Below are 18,390 nucleotides of genomic sequence, written 5' to 3' on the forward strand. Positions count from 1 at the left end.
TCAGATGCAGCCAAGAATCTGCAGCTGAAATTGGTGTGCTATTGCAATGAATACTAATCTACAAAGCCATTTCTGCATAAAAGTTTTAGCTAAGTTGCAGGCCGCACCCACTATAGTCCCCGTAGCCACTCATGTATTGCATGGTAGCTACTGCTGTGTCTGCAGCAGAGAATGCAGCGTATCAACATCTTCCTCCATTCTGATCCAAGGCTTGTCAGAACTCTTAGGAATGGTTACATTGTCTGGGAAGATGCCTCCAAATAAACATTTAAAAAACTGTTCCTGATCAGGGTGGCACGGTGGCTCAGTGGTTAGCACTGCTGCCTCACAGTGCCAGAGACCCAGGTTCAATTCCTGTCTCAGGTGACTGTCTGTGTGGAGTTTGCACATTCTCCCCGTGTCTGCTTGGATTTCCTCTGGGTGCTCCCACAATCCAAAAAGTGCAGGTTAGGTAAACTGGCCATGCTAAATGGCCCGTAGTGTTAGGTAAAGGGGTAAATGTAGCGGAATGGGTCTGGGTGGGCTGCTCTTCGGAGGGTTGGTGTGGATTTGTTGGTCCGAAGTGCCTGTTTCTACACTGTAAGTAATCTAATCACTGTGATCTGTTTCATCTCATGCAAGTACCAGATAAACTCATGAAATGGAATAACTCAGCTATTCCAAATACAAGGGCACAACAGCCATTCACACCTTATTGATATGTCACTGAATGGTCATCTATGGGAGGCTCCATTTAAAGCATCTGCTAAAGTCAATTTTGCTTCCTCTTTCTGCAGATGTTAGCGTGCAGCATATGGTTAGGAGAGACAATAAACAGCACCTCAAGTTTCATGACTTAAGAACCTTCAGATATTTCAGGAGGTATTTCAAAATTCTGTTCTGTTTAGTGTTGACTTTTATACAATGGGTTTATAGATTAAATATTGCCTGTGTGTTTGGATTATGGCCTGAGAGTCAGCAGAGTTCAAACTCCTCTCCAGACAATCCCAATGAGTGTGTACTAGAAAATGTTATTTAAATACAGTGTGGACAGAAGTGTACTCAGTATGCCCCACTTCACTGCCTACAAAGTTACCAAGCCCAGAGACTAGTGGCATTCAATGAGGGTTAGTGTTGGGACCCTACCTTTTCACTTTAAACATTAATGATCTAGAAGAAAGAACTGAGGGTATTCAGGCTATGTTTGCAGAAAGGTGGAGGGACAGGTAGTATTGAGGAGGTATGGAGGCTGCAGAAGGATATAGATAGGACAGTGAGCAAAGAAGTGGTAGATGGAGTACAACGTAGGAAAGTGTGAGGTCATGCACTTTGATAAGAAGAATAGAGGCATGGACTATTTTTTAAATGGGAAGAAAGTTCAGAAATCTGAAGTGCAAAGGGATTTGGGAGTCCTTGTCCAGGATTCTCTGAAGGTCAACTTGCAGGTTGAGCCAGTAGTTAGGAAGGCAAATACAATGTTGAAACTTATTTTGAGAGGACTTAGAATACAAAAGCAGGATGCATTTCTGAGGCTTTACAAGTTTCTGGGAAGACCACATTTAAAAGTATTGTGAGCAATTTTGGGCCCCATATCTCAGGAAGGACGTACGAGCCCTGGAATGGGTCCACAGAAGGTTCACGAGAATGATCCCAGGAATGAAAGGCTCAACATTTGAGGAAAGTTGCAGGACTCTGGGTCTATACTTGATGGAGTTCAGAAGGATGAGGGAGGGATCTAAGTTGAACTTACACAATATTGAAAGGCCTGGATAGAGTGGGTGATGGAAAGATGTTTCTATTAGTAGGAGAGACTAGGATCAGAGGGCTTAATTTGAGAGTAAAAGGGAAGACTATTTAGAATGGAGATGAGGGGAAACATCTTTAGCCAAAAAATGGTGGCTATTTGAAATTCATTACCACAGAATACTGTGGAGGCCAGGTTGTTGAGTATATTCAAGACTGAGAAATATACATTCTTGATTGTTAAGGAGATCAAGGGTTGCGGGGAGCGGGCAGGAGAGTAGGATTGAGAACCTGATCAGCCATGATTGAATGTAGAGCAGACTCAGTCATAGAGATGTACAGCATGGAAACAGACCCTTCGGTCCAACCCGTCCATTGCCGACCAGATATCCCAACCCAATCTAGTCCCACCTGCCAGCATCCAGCTCATATCCCTCTAAACCCTTCCTATTCATATTCCCAAGCAAATGTCACTTAAATGTTGCAATTGTACCAGCCTCCACCACTTCCTCTGGCAGCTCATTCCATACACATACCACCCTCTGTGTGAAAAGGTTGCCACTTAGGTCTCTTTTATATCTTTCCCCTCTCACCCTAAACTTATGCCCTCTAGTTCTGGACACCCCGACCCCCAGGAAAAGACTTGGCCTATTCATGCCTCTCATAATTTTGTAAACCTCTGTAAAGGTCACTCCTCAGCTTCTGACGCTCCAGGGAAAACAGCCCCAGCCTGTTCAGCCTCTCCCTATAGCTCAAATTGTCCAAACCTGGCAACATCCTTGTAAATCTTTTCTGAACCCATTCAAGTTTCACAGCACCTTTCCAATAGGAAGGAGACATAATTGCATGCAATATTCCAACAGTGGCCTAACCAATGTCCTGTACAGCCGCAACATGACCTCCCAACTCCTGTACACAATACTCTATCCCATAAAGGAAAGCATACCAAATGCCTTCTTCACTATCCTATCTACCTATGACTCCACTTTCAAGGAGCTATGAACCTGCACTCCAAGGTCTCTTTGTTCAGCAACACTCCCTTGGACCTTACCATTAAGTGTATAGGTCCTGCTAAGATTTGCTTTCCCAAAATGCAGCCCCTCACATTTATCTGAATTCAACTCCATCTGCCACTTCTCAGCCCATTGGCCCATCTGATCAAGATCCTGTTTTAATTTGAGATAATCTTTTTCGCTGTCTACTACACCTCCAATTTTGGTGTCATCTGCAAACTTACTAACTGTACCTCTTATGCTCGCATCCAAATCATTTACATAAATGACAAAAAGTAGAGGACCCAGCACCGATCCTTGTGGCACTCCACTGGTCACAGGCCTCCAGTCTGAAAAACAACCTTCCACCACCACCCTCTGTCTTCTACCTTTCAGCCAGTTGTGTATCCAAATGGCTAGTTCTCCCTGTATTCGGTGAGATCTAACTTTGCTAACCAGTCTCCCATAGGGAACCTTGTCGAACGCCTTACTGAAATCCATACAGATCATATCTACTGCTCTGCCCTCATCAATCCTCTTTGTTACTTCTTCAAAAAACTCAATCAAGTTTGACAGACATGTTTTCCCACGCACAAAACCATGTTGACTATCCCCAATCAGTTTCTGCCTTTCCAAATACATGCACATCCTGTCCCTCAGCATTCCCTCCAAAAACTTTCAGTGGCACCATGTTCGCTAACCTCCAGTCTTCCGACACCTCACCTGTGACTATCGAGGATACAAATATCTCAGCAAGAGGCTCAGCAATTACTTCTCTAGCTTCCCACAGAGTTCTCTAGTACACCTGATCAGGTCCAGGGGATTTACCCACCTTTACCCGTTTCAAGACATCCAGCACTTCCTCCTCTGTAATCTGGACATTTTGCAAGATGTCACCATCTATTTCCCTACAGTCTATATTTTCCAAATACTTTTCCAAAATACTGATGCAAAATATTCATTGAGTATCTCCCCCATTTTCTGCGGCTCCACACAAAAGCCACCTTGCTGATCTTTGAGGGGCCCAATTCTCTCCCTAGTTACCCTTTTGTCCTTAATGTATTTGTAAAAACGCTTTGGATTTTCCTTAATTCTATTTGCCAAAGCTATCTCATGTCCCTTTTGCCCTCCTGATTTCCCTCTTAAGTATACTCCTACTTCCTTTATACTCTAAGGATTCACTCAATCTATCCTGTCTACTATACCTGACATATGCTTCTTTCTTTTTCTTAACCAAACCCTCAATTTCTTTAGTCATCCAGCATTCCCTATACCTACCAGCCTTCCCTTTCACCCTGACAGGAATATACAATCTCTGGATTCTTGTTATCTCATTTCTGAAGGCTTTCCATTTTCCAGCCGTCCCTTTACCTGCGAATATCTGCCTCCAATCAGCTTTCGAAAGTTTTTGCCTAATACCATCAAAATTAGCCTTTCTCCAATTTAGAACTTCAACTTTTAGATCTGTTCTATCCTTTTCCATCACTATTTTAAAACAAATAGAATTATGGTCGCTGCCCCCAAAGTGCTCCCTCACTAACCTCAGTCACCTGCCCTGCCCTGCCTTATTTCCCAAGAGTAAGTCAAGTTTTGCACCTTCTCTAGTAGGTACATCCACATACTGAATCAGAAAATTGTCTTGTACGCACTTAACAAATTCCTCTCCACTATATCAGTCCCAGTCGATGTTTGGAAAGTTAAAATCCCCGAGCATAACTACCTTATTATTCTTACAATTTCTGCTCCTATGTCTTATGGTCTACGGTCTAAGGCCGATTCCCAATGGTTAGGCTGGGCAACACACCAAACAGCCCCAGGAGGTGGCGGGCAGAGTCTTCACCATACTCTAAAGTGAAGACTAGTGGGCATATTTGTGTTTGCTAGATGGTATAAAAAGTGGAATGTTTTAGCCTGAGATGCAACCATCTAGGAGAATGTAGTTTGATGATAATAACTAAGAGTTAGCACAGCTATTCTTTCCCAGTGAGTGGTTTAAGAATGTCTTGTGAGACATGATGGAGGAACTGTTCTAGGGTAGAACTAAATGGACATTTGGACAAACTGCTTTACTTCACCAGGCCAAGAAATAAAAGGTATATTGAAAGTAAATGCACTTTATTTAGTTATCTAAGTGGTTAATCAATTGGTCACATTTTTCTCTTGTGCTATGACCATTTTAGTCTTTGTTATAGAATCATAAAACCCATACAGTGAGGAAGCGGGCTATTCAGCCCAGTGACTCCACACTGACTCTCCGTAGAGCATCCCACCCAGACCCACCCTCTACCTATCCCTGTAACTCTGCAATTCCCATCACTAACCCAACAAGCCTGAATATCCCTGGACACTATGGGCAATTTGGCATGGCCAATTCACCTAACTTGTACATCTTTGGACTGTGGGAAGAAACCTATGCAGAGTCAGTGAGAATGTGGAAGCTCCACACAAATAGTCACCTGAGGCTGGAATCAAACCCGGGTCCCGCGCACTGTGAGGCAGCAGTGCCAACTACTAAGTCACAGTGCTGCTGATTAGTTATGGATGTGCCTTTTTTTCTTTACACTTCCATCAGCGGAAAAATATACAGTTCAGCTGCATAATCAGGAAGCAAACTGCAGCACATGCAAGAGCTTTCTATCTCCAGTTAGGGCAAATGATGCATTATGATGAGTGATCTTCAATATTACTATTGACATGGGAACAAGTAGTTTCCAATATAATTTCTTCTGTCACTTCTGCAAAAGTATAAATATCAGTTGGCTGATTTTGTATGATGAGGAGATAGCATTACCACCTAAGCCCCTCTACTGCTGAAACTCTTGTTTATGCTTTTGGAGGCTCCAGATCTGACCATTCCACTCGATTCTCTCCAATTTATACCAAATCCATTTGTCTATTACTCCACTTACTGCTTCCTGGCTTTGTGTATGTGCTAAACAGCATAAGCAATTTTTGGCTGAGTGGCAATACAAGAATCCTGTGAAATCTTGGTAGGTTCACAGTGTGTAAACCTAAGAAAGCAAAAGTGCATTTTTGTCCAGTCTATGAACTGGGTGTGTAGCTAAGTGCAAAGTTTTCTTACTGCAGCATGTGGTCAGGTCCCATGGAATGTACCCTGAGACGGTGGCGCCTGATGCCCAAAGGAGGTTTGGTTGTCAGCTATCCTCAGTCAAGTCAAGGGAGAAGGCTTCAGTTAAGGGTCCGGGTACAGTAAATCAAGGGCAGCCTCTGATAGCAGTCTAGGGACTTGGCATAGTCGGTCAGCTGCTTGGCCTACAGGCCCTCTTCTCAATGTGAGAGGAGGAAAGAAGTAGTTTGCACTCAGTAGAGGAACAAGTTGACCCTGCATATAGTTGGATTTTGTGAACACATTTTTCCTGAAAAAGGTTTGCTCCGTGAATGTATTTCTAGCAGGTTGGCAGGTTAATTAATGCTAATGAATGCAAGTGTAGTCAGGAAAGCCAGCCCACCTGAAAGGTTTAAGAGCTTAATACCAAATTTTAACCCATTGTAAGGAAACTAAATTTTTGCTTCCCACACTTAATTTCCCTTTCCTGCCCTTCTAAACACTCCAGGCATACCCAGAAAATCTCAATCTGTTCATTTGGATATTTTAAGTAAATACAATATTAAATATTTGCACATTTTGCAAGGGGATGCTTATATAAATGTACAAGTCATAGCTTTACAATTATCACAATATAAAACTTCTATCCTCAATTTCAGCTTTCAATCCTAGTATCACAAAACACCGATCGTTGATAAAAATCAACTGGAGCTTATACTGTCCTTCATTTCTGGTTTTTCAGATTACTCTATGCCATTTTGTTATGTGATGATTTAATTTCTATAGATAGAGGTAGCAGAGAATCAAGTAGCAGTAATTTGGAACATTACATTCCTACAAGCAGTATTATTTTCTTCCTCCTCACTAATTATAAGGCAATTTGAAAAATCATGCTACTTTTATCAGAATCTTACTTGTTTTCAAACTTGTAAACATTTCTCATGCAAGAACATTACATGCACTTCTAGCATTATTAAATACTTGTATTCAAGTCCTTTCTCTATATTGTACCCATGATTTAAGTGCAAAATGTGTAATAGAACACGGCATCCTTCAAGACATGCATTCTTCTTCAAAACCTGCAGCCAGATTATCCAAATGACCAACATAGTTCATCCTTTGTTTTGGAGTGCTATGCTTCCAATCTTTTTTGCAGATCAGGAGGTGTGAAAAACTAAAAAAAGTTATATTGTTTTATTATTGTTTATCAGCACTTGAGACAAAAGTGTTCTTTGGGTTCTTTAATGAACCAGAAGCAAAATACTATGGAAATCTAAAACTAGCTCAGAAAATTGCTGCAGAAACTCGGCAGGTCTGGTAATATATTTGGAGGGAGAAACAGAAATTCAGGACTGAAGAAAACTTTAGTGCGACGCCCCTTTTGTTCTGAAATTGTTTCTCTCTCCAATGATGCTGGCAGACTTGCTAAGTTTCTCCAGCATTTTAAATGTTGGTTTTTCGATTAAGTACCTGAGCAGCAAAGGAATGTACAGCTAACAAACAGACCATCAACTTTACATTGTGTACTTAAGAACACTCATTACCAGCTTGAAGAAAATTGAGGATTGTGTTCATGAGGTTTTGGGAATATCTCATTTCAATTGTTACTCATGAAGTTGCAGCCTCAGAATTTACATTTTTATACCATGCATTCTCAGTTACGTTTGTAGCTCATCAATCTGACAGGAGTCTAATTCAAAGGACATTTTGGACAAAATCCATATTGCCAACTACTGTAGTGATGGATAAAAGGAAAACAGAAAGCTATGAATCATAGATTTGCACAATTAGGCAGAATAGACAATATCTATCAAGAAAATTGCAGGTTGATATCCAGCAGTAGATCACTTGATATCCAGGTGAATGTTGATCTATATTTTTACAGAGAGGGGCATGTTGCGATTATACAGAGGCCGGAGTGCTAGGGCAACAATGGCTACATCGACCCAAAGAAACATTCCTGGCCTTAGGTTAATTTGAAGCTCATTTACTTTCTGCTTCGACAACAGGAATACCTGTAACATGATTGACATGTCAGGCCATACACTGATGAATTATTTCCTAAAACAGCAATTGGGCAATGGTAATTTACTTATGGCATAGAAACCTGACTTACACATTAAAATCAGCCATAAGATTGGTTCCTTTCGGAACTGTCAGCCAACTAATTTGCAGTGTTCTCATTAGGCTGTAGATCTAAGCACTGTAAATTTCAGAAGTTAAAAAATGAACCTCAAAAATAGAGAAGTAACTGTGTGAAAACAATATTTTCATCATATTCAAATTTTGTATAAAGATCGCACACCTTAAGTATGAAGAAAAAACTTTAAATTTTAATTTAAATAGCCAGACTTAATTCACTTTGTTGTAGCAAATCACTTATCAGCACAGTTTAAACAAAAACTTCAAAATTTTCTGGTTTTTAATTCTGACATACATTTTACTTAGCCAACATGTCCAAATTCTGACAGTAGTTAAAAAAGAATGGAATGTCTTCTACTGAGACCAACAGAAGGATTTTGTCTGTTCACAGCTCTAATGGAGGCTGCTATTGGCGATTAGAGAGGCCACTGGCGTTTCCTCCCACACACAGTACTTACAAGTAGCAGTCAAAAGTCCAAGAGTAGGTTACCTTATGGATGTCACTCATTTCTTTGGGTTACCATGACAGTTTCCTGGTGTTGTGGGACAATGGTAGGCATTGAGAATTTACAGTAGTGGACTTGATCTAAACCTTTGGTGTCAGCAGCCTCAACTTAGAGGCAAATTGTATTGATGTTCAGCTCAACAATTTTTTAAAAAATATATATTCACTTGTAGGATGTGGGTTTTGTTGGCTGGCCAGCATTTTTTGCTTGTCCTAGTTGCTCTTGAGAAGTTGGTGGTGAGCAGCTTTCTTAATTCACTGCAGATTGTGTGTTGTAGGTTGAGACACAATGTCCCTTAGGTGAACTTCTGGGTTAAAGTTGTCCTTGTCTCTTGTGGACCTGCAGTGGTGGTCTTGCTGTAATGCAATTGGTATAGCCCCAAAAGCTCTACTCTTAACAAAGAATTCTGCCAGCAGCCCACCAAAATGAACTGGATCAGATCTGGGGCAGATTTGCAGGACTCCATAAAAAACAGAAATCAGCTCTTATCACTTACTGATTGCAATTCAGGGAAACTAAATTAACAGCATATTTGAAATAAATATATGATTGAATAAACGTACATCTATCAACCTCCCACATAGTAATAGACTTTAGATTATCCTCAAATATTTTTGTATGGAGGTACTCACATTTGCATGCATGACCTCTGCATTTGAATGCATAGACTTTGCCATTAATATAGTTGAAAGTTAATTGTAGTTTTCCAAAAACCATTAAGTCTGTTGTTAGGTCAATAAATGTCAGCTTTTGTCTCTAAGTATCCGTATTCTTAACATATAATAGCTATATTGAGGGAAAAAAAATGGCCTTTTTTTGCTTTGTGGTTTCATTGCCATCAGTTAAAGGGAATCCTCTTAACGAGTTCATCCACCGCAAGTCAGTAAACAAAGAATGGCCACATGTTTGACATCACTGATTAGGACCAGGCTTTTCAAAGCTTTATGCATATTTCTGAAACCCACAGAACATTAATTTTTAATGATCTCACTCTCACTGCTCCATTAAAAGATGGTCTGGAAAGGATTTTAACATAATCAATCACATAGTTAGCTACAAAATATTAAGTGGAACAGTAGCCTTTTGCATAAAACATAACATATAAAATCCTCCAACATAGGACTGCCAGTAATTAAAGTTGAATATGTAATCACTTCTGTTCGCGCTCTAGAATTTTTTGACATCAACAATAAAGGTGCAAAATACGTTGTTGGCCTATATATAGATTGTAGATGGATTGTAAAAAGTAGCCAGATATCCCAATTATGCTTTAATAATAAAAAAGTGAACAAAATACTGCTTTGTGGCTTTTACTAAGACCAACATGTATGTGTTGCGGATGCTTACGTATATTGCTGTGGAGAACATCCTGGGCTGATATTCCCATTGCTTTCGAGGTGATCCAGTGAACCATTGAGGTCTTCATGGGCTGCCTGCAGTAAGCCACTGGAGGTGGTGTTTATCAGGCTTGGGTTACTAAGTAAAGGTAAACTACTCTCTGCAAGTGCAGCCTAACAAAAAGAAAACACAAAACAAATAAGCTTGTTATTTCAACTCTACATTTTCAAATCTAGAAGCTTTATTAGGGCCATCTTGGTGAAAATTGCAATGATGTTTGACTTCACAAATATTGACAAAACATTATTAAGCAATTTATAATCAATTTATTAAACCATTAAAGCAGTTAAAATGAAGTTTTACTTAATCTAGTTCAAAATAATGTCCATTTGTTGCAAATGCAACCTGAACAGATGATATCAACAGACTCATCATTTTGCATCCATATTGCAGCAAATATTTCAACAGTTTAAACTTGTACATTTAAAACAACATTTTGCAAATACTGCTGTAAATGGAAACCAGATTGAAAGCATATTTCTTATTTTTATACATTGTATTATTCAGTCAATGTTTCAAACAATTCTTGGACATTCCTCATTCCAATCATAGTTCTCTTGATGTAAGATGATCTGACTCAATTACGCAAATCCCGTGATCTTGTACCAAATACATAGAACATAGAAAGATACAGCGCAGTACAGGCCCTTCGGCCCTCGATGTTGCGCCGACCGAATCCTACCTAACCTACACTAGCCCAATAACTTCCAAATGCCTATCCAATGCCCGCTTAAATGACCATAAAGAAGGAGAGTTCACCACTGCTACTGGCAGGGCATTCCATGAACTCTCAACCTGCTGTGTAAAGAATCTACCCCTAACATCTGTCCTATACCTACCACCCCTTAATTTAAAGCTGTGTCCCCTAGTAACACCTGACTCCATTAGCGGTAAAAGGTTCTCAGTGTCGACCCTATCTAAACCCCTAATCATCTTATACACCTCTATCAAATCTCCCCTAAACCTTCTCTTCTCCAATGAGAACAGCCCCAAGTGCCTCAGCCTTTCCTCATAAGATTTTCCTACCATTCCAGGCAACATCCTGGTAAACCTCCTCTGCACTCGTTCCAATGCCTCCACATCCTTCCTATAGTATGGCGACCAAAACTGCACACAATACTCCAGATGAGGCCGCACCAGAGTCTTATACAGTTGCAACATGACCTCAGGACTCCGGAACTCAATTCCTCTACCAATAAAGCCCAGTACACCATATGCCTTCCTCACAGCACTATTTACCTGGGTGGCAACTTTCAGAGATCTGTGTACATGGACACCAAGATCCCTCTGCTCATCCACACTACCAAGTAGCCTACCATTAGCCCAGTAATCCATCTTCTTGTTACTCCTACCAAAGTGAATGACTTCACACTTAGCTACATTGAATTCCATGGGGGAAATATCCAGTATTTATGTTGTCCATGCTAATGGTCCTAAATCAAATTTTGTTTTAATATCGGTCTTGATATTGTGAACAGTTTTGGGGTCCTTATAAGGAAAGGTACACTGGCATTGGAGGCAGTCCAGAGAAAGTTCACTGGAATAATATCAGCATGGAGGGATTCACTTATAAAGAGAGGTTGAGTACATAGGGTCTGTACTCATTGAGTTTAGTAGAATGAGAAGTGACCTTATCAAACAATGATTCATAGGCACTTGACAGGGTGGATACTGAGAGATTGTTTCCCTTTGTGGGCAGTCATAGGACCACAAGCATAATCTCAGCATATAGGGTCACCCATTTAAAACAGAGATGAAGAGGAATTTCTTCTCTGACGGTAGTCAATCTTATGAATTCTTTATCATGGAGGGCTGTCAATGTTGGTTTGTTAAGCATATTCAAGGTTTAAGTAGATAGATATTTAATGATGAGTGAATCAAGGATTATTGGTAAAAGGCAGGGAAATAGAGTGAAGGTTTAGCAAATCAGTCATGATCACATTGAATGTTGGAGCTGATGTGATGGGCCAAATGGCTTACTTCTACACCCATAACAGACTTCAAAAAGTTAGAGAATTGCTTCCTGAGAGAATGAAGCAACTTCTTTAATATCAAGTAACCAGCAGTTTAGATAAATGGCTAATAAAAAAGACACCTCTAAAATGACAGTAGTGGACACAATACTTTCGCTAGACAAAGACGCACTGAAGTTCATGCAGAGAAAAGAGCAATTATTGTTCGAGTCTTTTCAGAAAATGATAAATTAATGTTTGGCTTTAGAAAATAATAGGATGCCTCAATTTACAAACTTAAACCATTTACCAAAAAGTACTATTGCAGTCTTTTCAAGAGCTAACTCAAGATACAGCATAGGTAACAAAAGTCGTTCATCTTTTCATTTGTTAAGCTGTATAGACCCCTCTATTCATAATCCGCTTATCTTAAACTTTTCATTTCATAGCTCAAAACTGAAAACTCTTGTCACAGTATTGTATTCTCCCTTTCATTCCTAAGTCATGACATTCACCTTATGTAGGACCTATTCATTATCCATGGACACATCTAATTAGAAAAAAAAAGTTAAAAGGCAGAAGCATATCACTAAATTATTTTGCTCTATGTATACACACCACCTTACCTAGGGATACTTGCACTGGCTTATGATTGGATGGCAGATGATAGCACAATTTTTATTTTAAAGTACCAGTTAGCAGTATCAGACTTTGGTTTGAGTATACATGTTTTTTAAGAGCCTTTTTGTGTTAAATGAGTGACTTCTTTACTGGAAACATTCCAATGAGACAGGCGAGTCTCCAATGGTTTACTGGCGTGACTGAGAAACCAATAGGATTTAGAATAATGTCCAAGTTCCTTACCATACTCAAGGAACTTCTCATTCATAATTCAGTCTTCATTACCAGGGCATTTATCTAAATAGCTGTTTGCTAAGTGCTACATGCTTCAGGATTAATTAATCAATACATATGCTGCATCTGCAATATGTGATAATTAGTTAACATTAAGTAGTATGGCTTAACTGCAGAAAAGAAAAACAAAATGTTTATGAATAAGACTCAATTGAGTATAGCCTTCAGGACCACAAATGTATCCACAAGTTCAACAACATAAGTCACTCATATATGCAAACAAAAGACCAAAAAGGTAAAATTAGACTTGGACACATATGATAGCATTTTTTCTTTAAAAATGGGGATGGATATACAAGGTGTCAACTAGCACCACACCCACCATTGAGGATCCTCAAGCAGGTGTAAGTCAATCAGCTTTTTAAGAGCTGATTGACAAACTTCAGTGAGCATCTCAGTTTATTGCAGGCCTCAGCAGTGGTTTCACAGTTCCCAAGAAGTTGCTGGTTTCTTGGTCCGAAAGGCACTAGGCCTATTCTTTAGCTGATATAATACTGACAAAGAGTCAAAAGGGAAGGCAGGAATGTGGTTTTCAGAAACCACCCTGGTCTCCAATCAATGCCTTTGATTGCCTCCAGATCAGGGTGACCTGCCTGGTTTACTCCAGTTAGTTGGTAACCAGACAAATTGTTTGCATGCTAGGAAGGCAGGTTTTGAGAAATCGAGGGTTGAAGCCCTTAAATGGCTATTTCATTGACCACTTAGGGGCCTAAATTGGCCTTGGGTCGAGAAAGTGCTCATGGACCTTCTCACCCATAACATAATGAGGGAAATTGAGAGACGGAAGTATTTGGATGGGCATATGAATAGTAACGGTTGACAGGGATATGGGCTAAATGTTGGAAAATGGGACTATATTAATTTAGGATTTCCAAGTCTGTTTCTATGCTGTACAACTTTATGACTTTACGTGTCTCTCCAGAGACGACATGACCAATTATTTCCTTTATGCGCCATGTGCAAGGAAGAAAGAATTCTGCCCTGACTGAACAATTGTTAATCTTTTTTTATTATCAGTTCTCCCACAGTATTCTTCCTGTCTTGGAAACCAGCAAAGATGTTGGTGGACTCTTCCATAACATTGGATTTTGTACATGATCATATCTTGTCTCCTTTCTGTTTACTTAGAGTCAAACTTGTCATTGTGAGACAGTGGAGTGAAACAATACAGTGACTGTCACTTTACAACTCAAATTTATGCTTAGTGCATGTTATATATAACAACAATGCTCAATTAAAAAAAAGTCATATGGAGTTGAAATTTTAGACTATTTCACTATCTTGACATGAGGGAGAACAAGACTTCAATAAGCATTAAGTAGTTTTTGAAATTCTGTTCCCTGCTGCCAATGCATTGGCTTCCCAAACTTTCTTTGCTGGTTATTTTTAGCTGAAAGTAAGTAGCCAATTTTATTAGGCTAAAAATATCAAATTGATATATAGAAACAAATATTATTTTTGCACTTAGGATTAGATGACTTCAGTTGATTATGTCCTCAAGAGAAATTAATTCAATTCTTCAAATGTAATTGTAAATTTGTACTAATCAGTGTATTTTTGGAATCTGGTTACACCCAATACATTAATAGACTGACCCTGGGTTTTCCTACGATGTGTTTGATAAATAGCTTTGATGCTTGCACCTATCAATCATGTGTGAAACTATTCTTAAGTTTTAAAAATTGTTATAAAAGAGACCTAAGGGGCAACCTTGTCATGCAGAGGGTGGTACGTGTATGGAACGAGGAAGTGGTGGAGGCTGGTACAATTGCAACATTTAAGAGGCATTTAGATGGGTATAGGAATAGGAAATGTTTGGAGGGATATGGCCCGAGTGCTGGCAGGTTTGACTAGATTGGGTTGGGATGTCTGATCGGCATGGACGGGTTGGATCCAAGGGTCTGTTTCCATGCTCTACATCTCTATGACTCTATATATTAGCCAATAAAAATATAGTCAGATATGTCTATATGCACTCAGGAAAAGACAGTAAGATCCACCATAAAGCACTATAGGCAGTGTTTTTTTTTTAAAAGAGTCAGAGTTATACAGCATGGAAGCAAACACTTTGGTCCAACTTGTCCATGCCAACCAGCTGTCCGAACCAAATCTAGTCCCATTTGCCAGCACTTGGCCCATATCCCTCTAAACCCTTCCTATTCATATACTCATCCAAATGCCTCTTAAATGTTGCAATTATACCAGTCTCCACCACTTTCTCTGGCAGCTTGTTCCATACATGTACCACCATCTGCGGGAAAAAGTTGCCCCTTAGGTCTCTTTAATAGCTTTCCCCTTCACCCTAAAACTATGCCCTCTTGTTCTGGATTCCTCCCCCCACCAAGGGAAAAGACTTTGTCTATTTACCCTATCCATGCCCTTCATGATTATATAAGCCTCTAAAAAGGTCACCCCTCAGCCTCCAACACTCCAGGGAAAATTGGCCCAGCCAATTCAGCCTTTCCCTATAGCTCAAATCCTCCAACCCTGGCAACATCCTTGTAAATCTTTTCTGAACCCTTTCAGGTTTCACAACATCTTTCCGATAGGAAGGAGACCAGAACTGCACGCAATATTCCAACAGTGGCCCAACCAATGCCCTGTACAGCCACAACATGACCTCCCAACTCCTGTACTCAATACTCTGACCAATAAAGGAAAGCATATCAAACTCTTCCTTCACTATCCTATCTACCTGCAATTGATCAATCCTCTGTTGCTTTTTCAAAAAATTCAATCAAGTTCACAAGACATGATTTCCCATGCACAAAGCCATGTTGACTATTCCTATCAGTCCTTGCCTTTACAAATGCATGTAAATCCTATCTCTCAGGATTCCCTCCAACAACCTGCCTAGCACAGACATCAGGCTCACCAGTCCGTAGTTCCCTAGCTTCTCCTTACCATCTTTCTTAAACAGTGGCACTATGTTAGCCAAGCTCCAGTTTCTGACGCCTCACCTGTGATTATCGATGATACAACTATCTCAGCAAGGGGCCCAGCAGTCACTTCCCTAGCTTCCAACAGAGTTCTAGGGTACACCTGATCAGGTCCTAGGGATTTATCCACTTTTATGCATTTCAAGACATCCAGCATCACCTCCTCTGTAAAATGGAGATCTATTTCTCTACATTCTATATCTTCCATGTCCTCTTCCACTGTAAACACAGATGCAAAATACTCGCTTAGTATCTCTCTCATCTCCCTTGGCTCCACACAAAGGCAGCCTTGCTGATCTGTTAGGGGCCCTATACTCTCCCTAGTTACCTTTTTGTCCTTCATGTATTTGTAAAAACTGTTTGAATTTTCTAACTCTATTTGCCAAACCTATCACATGTCCCCTTTTTTGCCCTCCTGATTTCCCTCTTAAGTATACACCTACTGACTTTATACTCTACGGATTCACTCAATTTCTCCGGTCTAAACCTGAGATATGCTTCTTTCTTTTTCTTAACGAAAGCCTCAATTTCTTCAGTCATCCAACATTCTCTACACCTACCAGCCTTTGTTTTCACCCTAACAGGAATATACTGTCTCTGGACTCTCATGATCTCATTTTTGAAAACTTCCCTTTTCTAGCCGTCCCTTTACCTGCGAACATCTGCCCCTCAATCAGCTTTTGTAAGTTTTTGGGAGAAAGTGAGCACTGCAGATGCTGGAGATCAGAGTTGGAGAGTGTGTTGCTGGAAAAGCACAGCCTGTCAGGCAGCATCCAAGGAGCAGGAGAATCGATGTTTCGTTCTTCATCTTCATTCTAATTTAGAGAACTTCAACTTTTAGATCTGGTCTATCCTTATCCATCACTATTTTAAAGTAGTAGAATGATGGTCACTGGCCCCAAAGTACTCCCCACTGACACCTCAGTCATCTGCCCTGCCTTATTCCCCAACAGTAGGTCAAGTTTTGCACCTTCTCTTGTACACACTTAAATTCCTCTCCACTTAAACCCTGAACACTTTTTTCTTACATTGTTTTGTACATAATCTTCCTGTTGTAATTATACACATAATGCAGCTATAGATTTCTAATTTATTAGTTTGCTGTGAAACATTTTGTTCCCATTCCTCTGCTTTAAATTCCATCATATCATGCCATCACCTTCTTTTCAGTCCAAATAGAAAGATGCACCAGTCTGGATTTCTCCATGGAACCCATTAAATACCAATCTTTGCTTGACCCATTACAAGCCAAACATAACTGCTGAGCAGAAACCCATTCCCAGTTAGGTTTCTCTTCCTAAGACTAGTCAGTCTGTATGAACAGCAATTCTGACAGGGATTCTAAAAATTCACAGTTTGAACTACCAAAGCCAAAATAATGCAAGTACTTCTCACTTTGTGTCTCCATTTACATTAAAAGTGTTCAAAATAACTTACAACGTCAGTTAAAAATGTTGCCAATTTTTGTGACTGCTGACACCAATACTGTGACTAGTGATATTCATGAGATGAATAGTTTAAAATGTTAACGTATTTTTTCAGTAAAGGTTGGTGTAATAGGTTAGCGAGCACCAATAATGAGAAGAGAAAAGTGAACCTTGGCAGCTGCTCTTTAAATACAAGGTTTGACTAGCAGCAGAAGCAAGTTCGAAATGCAAACCAATTTGTTTCCACTTCTAAGCTGGGCTTGTGCTGAATGGTTTAACCCCAGTGGCAATTCCCTGCTGACTGTTCTTTAACTCCAAAGATCCTGATTCATGTTCTAACAAAGCATCTCCTTGACTTTAAAGAATGACCAAAACTTTACCCTGAAATAAAAGTCATGACATTTTGCCTCTTGTGCATAAAAATTATATATTGTAATTAAACTTTAAAATTTTTTGCCATGAGCGCCTCATTCCCTAGCTCTATGATGTGAAATCATTTATGACAGCTTAGATAAATATTAATGCATATCCACATGCATTTGCAGAAGCTGCCATCAATCTAACATTTGATACAAAGGAGATATCCCAAAGTTTGCCACAGGGTGTCCCCCTTGCTTTTTAACCACATCAGAAACTAGTGTTACAATTAAACCTATCTAAAGGAAAGGCTTAGAATTAAGAATTGAAATTAAAGGCTGAAATACAGAAATTAGGATGTTCACTAAAGTTGAAGTGTAATCGCCTACATCAGTATCAAAGCATCTGACAGCTCCAACACATTTTTCAGACTAAACAGCAGTCAGGGCATACAAATTCCAGTAACAGTGTTATTAAACATTTTACCTGCAAGCTTGCATTGAGAGCTGCTCCATACCCCAAACTAGTAGGTATATTTTTAACTAATGTCGGACTTCTGAAAATGAAAAGTAAAAGGATGCGTTAAAATTCTAAAAGGCTACTGACTTTCATAAGAAATAAAAATCAGATGATGATTTAAGTAGAAAAATGTAACAAATGTTAAATCAATGTTAATTTAAGAATGTCAGAAATATTAAATTCAGACTAAAATGTAGCATTAACAGTAAAACACCACTATTTTTCAGAAGTAGGATCATCAATTAAAATGACAACATAAATTCAAACACATTCCCAAAACAATTCAACTTCTATTTTAAAATGCAAAACTTAAAAGGCATTCAACATTCCAATCTGTTTTTCTCTTCTTTTAAACAGTTGGCTAAACATTCTCTGCATGAGCATTTGAACCTTTTTTTATTCGTGATAATTACCGCAGCAAGTGCTGAATATATGAAAAAAAATAAACCCCAAA

At 39.5% G+C, this 18,390-nt stretch overlaps 1 protein-coding gene across 6 annotated transcripts in view; it reads right to left on the minus strand.

Annotated features, from left to right (window-relative positions):
* foxp2 (forkhead box P2) overlaps positions 1–18,390 on the minus strand; it is a 798,642-nt gene that overhangs the window by 15,359 nt on the left and 764,893 nt on the right. For all 6 annotated transcript variants that reach the window (XM_060839811.1, XM_060839807.1, XM_060839808.1 and 3 more), the window contains 2 exons: positions 17,904–17,973; positions 9,777–9,940 (listed from right to left, as the gene is read on the minus strand). In XM_060839811.1, the coding sequence (XP_060695794.1) occupies positions 9,777–9,940; positions 17,904–17,973 (234 nt within the window). The remainder of the gene's footprint in view (positions 1–9,776; positions 9,941–17,903; positions 17,974–18,390) is intronic.

Source organism: Hemiscyllium ocellatum, chromosome 19 (genome assembly GCF_020745735.1).
Source record: "Hemiscyllium ocellatum isolate sHemOce1 chromosome 19, sHemOce1.pat.X.cur, whole genome shotgun sequence".
Classification (NCBI taxonomy): domain Eukaryota; kingdom Metazoa; phylum Chordata; class Chondrichthyes; order Orectolobiformes; family Hemiscylliidae; genus Hemiscyllium; species Hemiscyllium ocellatum.